At 34.4% G+C, this 11465-nt stretch overlaps 1 protein-coding gene across 1 annotated transcript in view; it reads left to right on the plus strand.

Moving 5' to 3' along the window:
- Nucleotides 1-9561, plus strand: part of nos1 (nitric oxide synthase 1 (neuronal)) — a 61612-nt gene extending 52051 nt beyond the window's left edge. Inside the window, exons 24-29 of the mRNA XM_051895264.1 lie at nt 1285-1372; nt 1463-1584; nt 2905-3053; nt 3345-3539; nt 4205-4323; nt 5526-9561. Coding sequence (XP_051751224.1) covers nt 1285-1372; nt 1463-1584; nt 2905-3053; nt 3345-3539; nt 4205-4323; nt 5526-5541 — 689 coding nt within the window. The 3' untranslated portion in view covers nt 5542-9561. The remainder of the gene's footprint in view (nt 1-1284; nt 1373-1462; nt 1585-2904; nt 3054-3344; nt 3540-4204; nt 4324-5525) is intronic.
- The last annotated feature ends 1904 nt before the right edge of the window (nt 9562-11465 follow it).

Genomic DNA, 11465 nt, shown 5'->3' on the forward strand with positions numbered 1-11465 from the left:
TTATGGACAGGCCACTTACTATGATCTCTGATTCATCATGTGATTTTCTGTTTTACCACCTGCATTATTATGGTGATTATTAGTATATTTTAAGGCAAAAAGCAGATTTTGATAATTCAAGTAATAATACCTAAAACAATATGACTGTTATTTTCTGGCAACAACAGCTGCAGTTTTTATCATAAATTTAACAGAACATTTTTTCGAGTGAGATGTTAAAATTACTTTATAAAAAATAGAATCAAATAAAACAATATGTACAGTATATGTATGTACTCTACATCAGCTAAATTTGATTCTATCCATATATTTTGGATGAATATGATGAGAAATGTTTGAGTTCATATTCACTTATCTTGAGATTGCAGATTTTGGTATCTTGGCTGATCTGAACACAGCAAGCGTTATCAAACTCGTATTAAATTGCATAATAGACAGTGTATACCTGGTATTAACATTTTTTTTGTTTGTTAGTTTGTGTTTTATATCAATATGCAGAGATATACTGATGTAATAAGTGATTTAAGCAGTCTTTCAGAGACCCTCTATTTGATGAAAGCTAATGGTCACGAGAAACACATTTGAGATGCAAGTTTGTACCAGTTGTTAACAGTAATGTATCTCAGCTGATCACTTTAACACCAGATGTTCAAAGCACGTGTAAACAGGACCTGATGTTATGTTTAACCAATGCAATCCACTTCACGGTGTTAAACGTTTCCAGTGCTTCTTTGTCACTCATTTCAAACTGTGAGTGTCACACTAAACAGCCTCTCACTTTCAATGACATACAGCCTGAAAACTCACATTTCCCCAACAGCGGTATCGTATGAATAATTGGGTGCTTAATAAGAGACTATGAACTTAATTAGCAATTTGACTGAAGTGCCTAATGAATTGTGAATAATCTGTATTGTCAAAAGAGAAACCAGGCTGATTGTCTGTGGTATTAGACTATTCATCTAATAACTGCTCATTTATTTTAAAGATAGGGACTACATAAAAATTAGAAGATCAAATTAATTCTAGATCTGCTCATTTGCTGTTAAGCCTTTTTTGTTAACATGCGCAAAAGAGAGAAACTGTGTTCTAATCTCTTTTCCATATTTTTAATGCATTGTAAACATGTAATTATGTGCATAATGGCGTAATTGGCGGTTAAAATATAGCAATTTCACTCCATTTGAAGCAAGTGATGTCAGCCCTGTGCAGTCCTAAATTGCCAGGCATTAGATCGGTGTCGGAGGATGTCAGGTTAAAGGATTATGTGTTTATTCCGGATAGATGGAGAGGGTCCCGTACACCATGGAGTGTGTTCCTCCTGGCTCAACAGCTTGGAAGAAGATGATACGGTGCCATGCTTTGTCAGAGGGTAAAGCGTTTATACACTTCTCAAATATGTCCACTGAGGGTAGTTTTCTTGTGGATTTGATGGAATCAAATGATGTATTTTGTGTTTCAGGGCTCCAACGTTCCGTATGCCAAAAGACAGCCAGGTTCCGTGTATTCTGATTGGTCCAGGCACTGGAATCGCTCCATTCAGAAGTTTCTGGCAGCAGAGACTCTATGATATTGAAAATAAGGGTAGGCTTGTGATTGCTTCTAAGTTTAAATTCTAAGTTCTGAGAAAGGAAAGCATCTTTTGTTTGATTAATTTGTTAATTTGTTATTTAATACATTTTTAAGTGTGACTTTTAACACTTATATGTAACCCTGGACCACAAAACCAGTCATAAGTCACACGGTATATTTGTAGCAATAGCCAACAATACATTATATGGGCCAAAATTATTGATTTTTCTTTTATGCCAAAAATCATTAGGATATTAAGTAAAGATCATGTTCCATGAAGATATTTTGTAAATTTCCTACCGTAAATATACCAAAAATTTATTTTTGTAAGTGTATATGCATTGCTAAGGACTTCATTTGGACAACTTTAAAGGTGATTTTCTCAATATTTTGATTTTTTTGCACCCTCAGATTCCAGATTTTCAAATAGTTGTATCTCGGCCAAATATTGTCCTATCCTAACAGCTTATTTATTAAACTTTTAGATGATGTATAAATCTCAGTTTCAAAAAATTGACCCTTATGTCTGGTTTTGTGATCCAGGGTCACATATGTGTTCTACTTTTTGTAGAACATTTATTCATTTATTTTATTTGTCATTTGTTTTAATTGCTTGAATGTACAAACTCAGATTTAAATTTGTATTTAAATTTCCTGAAAAGGGTCAAACATTGTTTGATTAATTTGTTATCTAATGCTGTGATATTCCATTACTTTTTATAGAATAAAATGAAATAAAAAGTTTATTTATTTTTATTTAATTTATTATTTTGTTTTGTGTGTGGTTGTGTGTATATATATATATTATATATATATATATATAATTTTTTTTTTTTTTTTTAATAATCAATATAAATGTATTATTTACTAATTAATTACTAATTAATTAATTAATTATAATTTTAGGATTAATTGATAATTTGCATATAATTAACAGTTATGTATGATTATATTTTCACTAATATACTTTGGCATTTGTTATTGAGTTAAAGGGATACTCACCCAAAAATGAAAATTCTGTCATCATTTACTCACCCTTATGTTGTTCCAAACCTGTATGAGATATTTTGAAGAATGCTGGTGTAACCAGTCAGTTGATGGTAGCCATTGACTTCCATAGTAGGAAAAAAAACTACTATGGAAAATTGCAATGGTTACCGTCAACTGTATGGTTACCAACATTCTCACCAAAATATCTTCTTTTGTGTTCAGCAGAAGTAAGAAACTCATACAGGTTTGGAACAACATAAGGGTGAGTAAATGATGACAGAATTTCCATTTTTGGGTGAACATCCCTTTAAAACTTAATTTTGGCATGTTTTATTTCACCAGGAATCAAGGCATGCCCCATGATCTTGGTTTTCGGTTGTCGGCAGTCACAGATTGACCACATTTACAAGGAAGAGACCATCCAGGCCAAGAACAAGGAAGTGTTTAAAGAGCTTTTCACCGCATACTCCAGAGAGCCTGGGAGACCAAAGGTGAGAATATTATCCCTTGGCAAATATCAGTGAGGATATTTCAAATCCATTTATACTCCAGCATTAGTGAGGGTTTAGCTAGATTGCCCATGTGAATCATAGAGATTAGTGGGAAAATGAAAAATGGACCTTTTTGAAGAAAGTATGATTTTTCCTTTTTTTTTTCCTTTTTTTTTTTAATTCAGCAAGCAAAGCAAAGGTTTCTGACTTATCAAATAATAGTCAAATCTTCATGTACCATGCCATGTGGCTCTAGATGTCTTACCTCACAATTTCGTATCCTTTTCTCAGAAATACGTCCAGGATGTGCTTCGCGAGCAGCTGTCTGAAACAGTGTACAAGTATCTGAGAGAAGAAGGAGGACATATCTACGTCTGCGGGGATGTCACCATGGCCGGAGATGTACTGAAAACAGTCCAGCAGATCTTTAAACTGCACGGCAACTTGTCTCTGGAGGATGCTGGCTTCTATATCAGCAAACTAAGGGTCAGATCCCACTTTTTTCAAAACTTTACACTATAGCTGCTTTTCCACCGAAATTACCTGGAACAATTTGCCCCAGGAACTTTTTCCCCCAGACCTGTTGCTGTCTGCGTTTCCATTGCGGTCTAAAGTACCATGAAGATAGTCTGGTGACGGAGGACTGTGTGCGACTTTCGTCCTTCGCATATAAGCTTAATAAAGCCTGAACCTCGTCGTCAGTCCATCATTTGTATTCTTTAAACTACATTGTTGATTTGAATAGCAAACAACTCTTACTGCACGCACCGCAACAGACTTTTAAAATTGGTGGTTGAAATAAAATGCTGCGTGGAGTCAACCAATCGAAATGCTGCGTGAACTCAACCAATTAGCATGTTCAGCGCCCGAGTCCCACCCCCGAAAGTTCCTGTTTGCGAGCAGGGACTTTCTGAGGGGGACATATTTACCCGGAACTTCATTTAGACCCTGGTTCCTGCGGTCGAAACACACAGAGTACCACCCCAAAGTGCCTAGTTCCTGGGGAAAGTTCCTGCGGTGGAAACACAGCTTATATTTAGTGGTGCTATGTGGCCATTTATTTAAAACTGACGCTTTGTGTGCAAAGGTAAATCAAGTACAAGGTCATCTGAGAAGTTTTTCAAACTGTTTTCTCCTCTTTCTTGTTGAAGGATGAGAATCGATACCACGAGGACATTTTCGGTGTTACCCTGCGCACTTACGAGGTCACCAACCGTCTAAGGTCGGAGTCTATTGCATACATCGAAGAGAGCAAGAAAGACACGGATGAGTAAGTCCTGTTTGCTTCTTTTTCATCCGTCCTCCTCTCTCCTCGAGTCGCCTTGGGTTATCCGTGCTTGTAGGAGGACCTTGTGCTGTGTAGATTACTGTAGATACTGCCTCTGGACCGGCATCACTGAATGCCAGCGGTAACCATAGAGACGGAGGCTGAGAAGAGGCTGCAGCGTAACAGGATTAGTGAGAAGAGAGTGGCTGTGCTATTCTCTGTTTGTGCTTTTACAGATAAGAGCTTGTTCATTGCACACTTGCCGTAAGAGCGGAGGGAGGGAGAAGTGCTTTAACCATAGCGCGCTTAACTGGCCTTTTCGCAGCATGGCCACCGTAGTTCCTGTGAGAGGTGTCACTTATTTTGATGTTTTATGATGAAAGTCCTTGTGTTGGAGGACGAGAGGTACCTTACAATCTCTCGCCATGTGTCATCTGGTACTCTGTTGGACGGTGGGCAAAATTGAATAAATTTATATATATATATATGTATATATATATATATATATATATATATATATATATGTATATATATCAATTAATTGCATCTAACATAAAATATATATTTACAAATACATATATATAAACTTTTATGTTAGATGCGATTAATCATGATTAATCGATTTGACAGAAATGTTGAAATGAATGCATAAAATATGAAATGTGAGCATGATTAAAGCATGAAAGGTGTTTATTATTCAAATTACTTTCATTATATGCTGATTAATTAATCAAATTAATCACAATTACAGCCCACATTTTTTTTATGTAAAATGAAAAAAAGCATGAAATATGAAAAATAAACTACCGTTCAAAAGTTTGGAGTCTGTACGATTTTTAAAATATTCTTGAAAGTCTCTTCTGCTCACCAAGGCTGCATTTATTTAATCAAAAATATAGTAAAAACAGTAATATTGTGAAATATTATTACAATTTCAAATAACAGTTTTTTATTTCAATATATTTAAAAATGTAATTTATTCCTGTGATGTAAAGCTGAATTTTCAGCATCATTACTCCAATCTTCAGTGTCACATGATCCTTCAAAAATCATTCTAATAAGCTGTTGCATTTAATTATTATTAATTAACATATAAATCGAATAATTTTATATTTTGTGATTGATATATACACTGTATGCATACCCTCCCCTTTTTCTCTCTTTATTTTTAATCTCTTTTAATCTTTATTTTCTTTCTTTTACAGGGTGTTTTGTTCATAGTTTCATTTTCAGTCCATATCGCTGGTTTTTGCTCATAATCAGCCAACCAGAAGCATGATGGGACACCAACCATGATTCGGGAAAACTGTGCCAAGTTTGTCTAATTTAAAAACAGTTTCTTCTTTTCCTTTTTTTAAATGGAATATTTCATTTTCTTTGCTAGGTCTTGTTTGATGTGCATCTCTATGATCAAATCTGTATTAATACAAATACCTTTCACTTGAATTTCTGAATGCACTTTTTTGTGTGTCTTTATGCTTTGTCCTCAATGGGCTGCGTGCACTTAGACATGGCCTGCCTTTTTAACGTGTAAGCAAGATCAGTGGCTTTTCTGATGTACAAACATGCGTAGATATTGACTTTTGACCATTAAGAGATGGGAAGCATTTGGTTTGGTTAGTGAGTCTTGGGGTTATTATGCACATTATGATCTGTTTTCATTAAAGACCAAGTCTCTATCCATGATAAAAAAAAGAGGATGTGCTAGCATTTACTAAGGGTGAGTCATCTTTAAAAGAACCAAACACGGACCAAGAGATGAAGTGAGTGAAAACATACCCAGTTCGCTTTGCATTCACACTGTCCTTGACCTTAAAATTGGGTTCAGATCTCATTTTGGTCCATATTAGTTCTTTTTGGTTGTGAAAGAGTCAATATTATTATTATTAGTTATATTATAATATTAATTTGTCTTCTTCCTCCTCTGCTTTTTAATATTATTATTATTATTATCATCATGATAAGACTTTACAATAAGGTCCCATTATGTAAAGTTAGATAATGCAAAACACGTTACAGTATCTTTGTTATTGTTAGTTAATAATAATACAATTGTTAATTGTTCGTTCAGGTCCACTAAATAATATTACCAGATAGAACTTTTGATTTTTGATAATGTATTAGTAAATGTTGAAATTAACTAAGATTAATAAATGATTTCGAAGTATTTTTGATTGTTAGTTTATGCTAACTTATGTAGTTAACTAACATTTTTACCAACAATCAGCATTTTCTATACAACTAGTTGATGTTTTTTTAACAATAATACTTTTATTAGTATTTTTATTTGAGTTATAATTTTAAATATTTTTTAAAATTTGACTGAGAATTAATTAAATCTTTCCCGCCAATGACGGAATTTTTTGTCATTTATGAGACAACACTTCCCCGCCATTGACAGATTTTTTTTCTTCCATGGTTTCACTGTTATACGGTAGGGGGCGCTATTACGCATCTTCTGAAAGAGTACAGAATCTCCGGATCAAAACACAGGTGAAGAAGAAGCATAAAAAAAATTAAATAAATAAAAAAAAAAATAGAAGCATGGCTTATGAACATGTAAGCGATCATCAAACATTAAATAGCATATAGATCAAAACTGCTTAACGTTCCTGAATGAAATGTTGGACCCATGACAAGGTATAGGACTGTGCAAGCATTGAGGGTGTTGATGGACTCGATCTATGTTTTGATCATCATTCTGAATCTGATCCTGACGTAGTCTTTCACAAAAATGCGAGAAAAATTTTCTCAGCTTTTGGTTCAAAATGTTACTTTTTTAAATGAAACTTACCCACATTCAAGTGTTGACAAAAAAGAATGCATGAAGCTAAAATAAAATGTTTGTGTTTTTTTTCCTTTGTGTTCTTTCCTTTGATATGATGTATGATCAGATAATTAAACAAATTCTGGTGGCCATGAAAGTTTTGTGAAAATGCTCAAAAGTGCTGCCGCAGACTGGCAACTTTTAAAAAAAAAAATGCTGGTGGAGATAGAGTTAATATATGCTAGCATACCAGCTGTGTAGAAGATGAGTTAGAAAACCACGCTTTATCACTTCGGAAACACTTTATTTTACAGTGTCCTTGTTACACGTTACATGAACTTACTATAGTATTAACAGTAAATTATGCATAATTACATGCAACCAACCCTAAACCAAACCCTATTGTAAGTACCTGTAGTTAATTAATATTACTCAGTACTTAAAGGTACAGTGTGTAAATTTTAGCGGCATCTAGCAGTGAGGTTGCGAATTGCAATATAGAGAAGCTATGGTGGCCAACACAGGACAAATATGTCGTCTGAGACAGCAGAGAGCCGCACAATTAATTGTAAAGAATCGCAATCTCGATTCAAACACTTACGCAGTCTTATTTATTAATGACAACGATTACGCCACTAGGTGGCGACAAGTGACTGTTAAAAAATGTATTGTCATTGAATCACTCATTCAAAAGATTCCTTCAAAAACACTGGTCTAATAAATTCCCTGTTATTTTGTTTAGTTGTATATTCAGAATCGTGGGAGAATCGTGATCTTTATTTGAAACCAAAATATCATGATTCTCATTTTTTCCAGAATCGTGCAGCTCTAATGCCGGCACAAAATGGCGACTTAAGGGGACCCGCGGTGTATGTAAATAGAAATGGCTCATTCTAAGGTAATAAAAACATAACGGTTCATTATGTAAGGTCTTTGTACACCACTGAAAACATAGTGATGTATATTATACTGCATTTCTGTCAGTAGATCCTCCTAAAATTTACACATTGCACCTTTAAATGTATAATTACATTGGAACAAGGACACCTTAAAATATCATCACTTGTAAATGACACACACCGTTAATTGACGGCACACTGTTTACCGTGCATCTGAACGTGCTAAAGTGGTTAGTTGTAAATGTTAGTCTTGTTAACAACTAGCCCTCAATATAGAAAGAAATATAATTAAATTTAAGAAAAAAAAAAATAGAGTGGTTTATCATTTCCTGATTCACTAAAAACATCTCACTTTTGAAATTAATTCAGTGAATAAAAACATGAGTGTGGATTTTAAGATCAATAAAATTAATATGAGGCTAATTTTGAATATTCAATATGCATTTATCTCAAGCTAACTGTAAGAAAAGGCTTCAGGAGTTCTGAATATCTCTCTAGGCTGGTTCTTTTTTGAAACATCCTCATCTTCAGTATCCAGGAGGATCTGACAAAAATGAAAGAGGTGATGCACCTGTTGTGCTTTATTATACTTCTATATCCCTTTTTCCTCGCTTCTCTGAGACATGGCTGTGATGACACTTTTCTTTGAATCCAACTGAGACCTGGATTTCTTCTTTAGATTTAAGATCAACTGTTGTAGTTATTGTTTTGTATTAAAGGGTAAACGCTTGCAACAGAGAGCAAAAAATCAATGCCGCGCATAGTTCAAAATTTTTTTTGCATGCAATGCCTTTTTGATGGCTTTAAAAGGACGGGTTTCTGGAGATGAATCCTTTAAGAAAAGTCACTGTTTTGCTTCTGATATGTATGTTCAGTTAGATCCTAGCTCGCTTCGGATTTGCTTGGAAAACTTTGAGTTATGAGTGGCCTCTGGCATGAAAAATATTACATGAGGTAATTTGATTTCAAGGGACTTTGCTTTCTGTTGTCTTTCTGTAGGAGAATATTCTTGTTCTATGTATGCTGTTAACACTGAATGTTTCCTTCCCCACATTTGGGTTTTGCACCGTTTAAACTCTGTGATTATAAAAAGTCTGGCAAAAAAGAAACACACACATGCATATATTAAAAGGTACAGTAAATATCTAAATATATATGAGAATTTTTTAAGAATGTATTTTGATTATGGGTATTGATTTGGTTTTGTCCCTCTGAGTTGCTTGTAATATATTACGTGAATATGATGTCTAATCTTTACTTAGTTTGGGGGAACCTGAAGCATTATTCTGAATGCATGATGTTACAGTCCTGTTCTTCTCTTAACCTGCACTGTGTGTGTCCATTTAACTGTTGTGATCGCGTCCTTCCTCTGTGACTGGACGGAGAAGAAGCTTACGGGATTTTTTTTTCTCTTTTTGTGTTTGTTCTTTGCTGCTGCTAAAAGAAACTGTTCCAATCAATTTCCGCTGTGAATCTTATATTGTGGAACTTCGAACATTGAAACATTTGCCATTTTAATGCATATACTGCAAGAACTTTGCATCTACTTAATAATAAAAAACATTTGTATGTCAAGACTTGAAGTTCTTTGCTGTTCTTTCTAAAGCAAACAATTTTAAATTGTATGTCATGTAAAGTTCATTTAAGACATTTGTAATGCATAAAAGAGTATGTGAAAATTTGAGCTTATGGAGATTATGGTGTTTTTTCATGTAAGAATTTTAATGTATTAATGCCAATGTGTGAACGGCTTGTAACGAAACTGAAAAAAACGAGTCCTTCCGTGACTTCCTATGGTGTCTATGAAAGTCTGTCAACCGATTTTAATGTAAAGGATTCGGGACGTTTTTGCCAGGAAAATGAAAAGGATGTGACGTTTACACACGCTGCCGAGAACCTCTCTTCGTTCTATTACGCATGAAACTAATGTTTATACAAGGTTCAGGATAATGCAGAAAGAGCTATTCTGTACTGTAATGTCAATGTATCATGCACAGAAAATGGGTTAATTTAAATAGTCTCACATAGCCAGCTCTATATAGTCGCAAACATACTTTAATCAAACTATCATAACAGTGTAATTTTAATTACCTCATCTGTCGACATGATGCCGTTGAATTGCAGAGCTGGTGCAAACATATCCACATCGTAATGATCAGATGCTTTCTTACACACTGCTTTCTCATCGCTGTCATTGTTGTCTTTATTTTGTTTGTTGAGAGGAAAGCTCACGCAGCACGTATTTACATAAACGTCGCTCTCAGCAGCGTGGACGGCATCGGAATGTTTGTTAACACGATCGCTAAAAAGGTATTTCCAACTTATTTTTACTTCTAAGTAGGAGTGTAATGATATTCAAATCGAACTGAAAAACCGGATACTCTCTTAGCTTAGGCCTAACCGAACGCGCCCCGCTTTCTGCTGTCCAAACCAGCTCTGGCATCAACACGAAGACTACAGCGTTGTAGCCTAACCACCTATAACCGCAATAAGCTCCGTGTTTTGATACTTTCAATAAGAAACAAAGTATCATCTTTCAAATTCTTTCAATTTTATAACGAAATTCAAACAAAAAATGCGGTTTTGACGCTCTTTAATGTGGAATGACAGATCGCGCAGAGCGTGAGTGAACGCGATCATCTCTTCTTTAATACTAGTTACAGATTAAACATGAATGAACATCTGAAGGTACATTAAAAGATACAGTACAACTTACTGAAATGTATAATGTAATCCCTCAGTCAGTGTTTCAATGGCGGAAAGACGTCAATAAAACAGCTTGTAACCACTGTGTCACGTAGCATTTACCTCAGGCAACTCTTTCGCTAAATATATGCACTATATTAGGCTATATATTCATTATATTTTGCTTAACTTGTTAGTGATGTCTTCATTATTTAATGTGTGTTTAAAATCTGTCATGAAAATGTGTACATTATTATATTTCATACAAATTAAGTTAAGAGTTAAGAGTTAAAAACATAATTTTATAATTAGATTTAGAAGTTAATGCAAAAACTGCCTCATGTGCAATTTACAAGTTTGCATACAATTTGTTATTTGATTGTTGATTATTATATCTAAAAATAAATAGCAACTGATTTTAGGCTAATAGGTTGGGCTCTGAACCTTTAATATTATAGTAATGTGCAAGGGCTCCCTATATAGTTTACACCATTATTAGCAGAGATAATTTTTATATCCTTAAGAAACTTTTAATTATAATTGAATTAATTTAAGACAGAGACACAATTTGTTCAGTAAACTACTGTTTAATTTTTAAAAAGAAGCAATTTTATTTAGTTTTTTTCTCTCTGCTCTAACCGAACCATGACTTCAAAACCGAGGTACGTACCGGACCATCAGTTTTGTGTATTGTTACACCCCTACTTCTAAGGCTAGGCTAAGAATGGGGCCAGCGTGTTAAGCTCTCTCGGCCACATAATAGGCCTACGTAAATGTTGCCATAAGGCTGCATC

Source organism: Ctenopharyngodon idella, chromosome 5, assembly GCF_019924925.1.
Source record: "Ctenopharyngodon idella isolate HZGC_01 chromosome 5, HZGC01, whole genome shotgun sequence".
Lineage (NCBI taxonomy): Eukaryota > Metazoa > Chordata > Actinopteri > Cypriniformes > Xenocyprididae > Ctenopharyngodon > Ctenopharyngodon idella.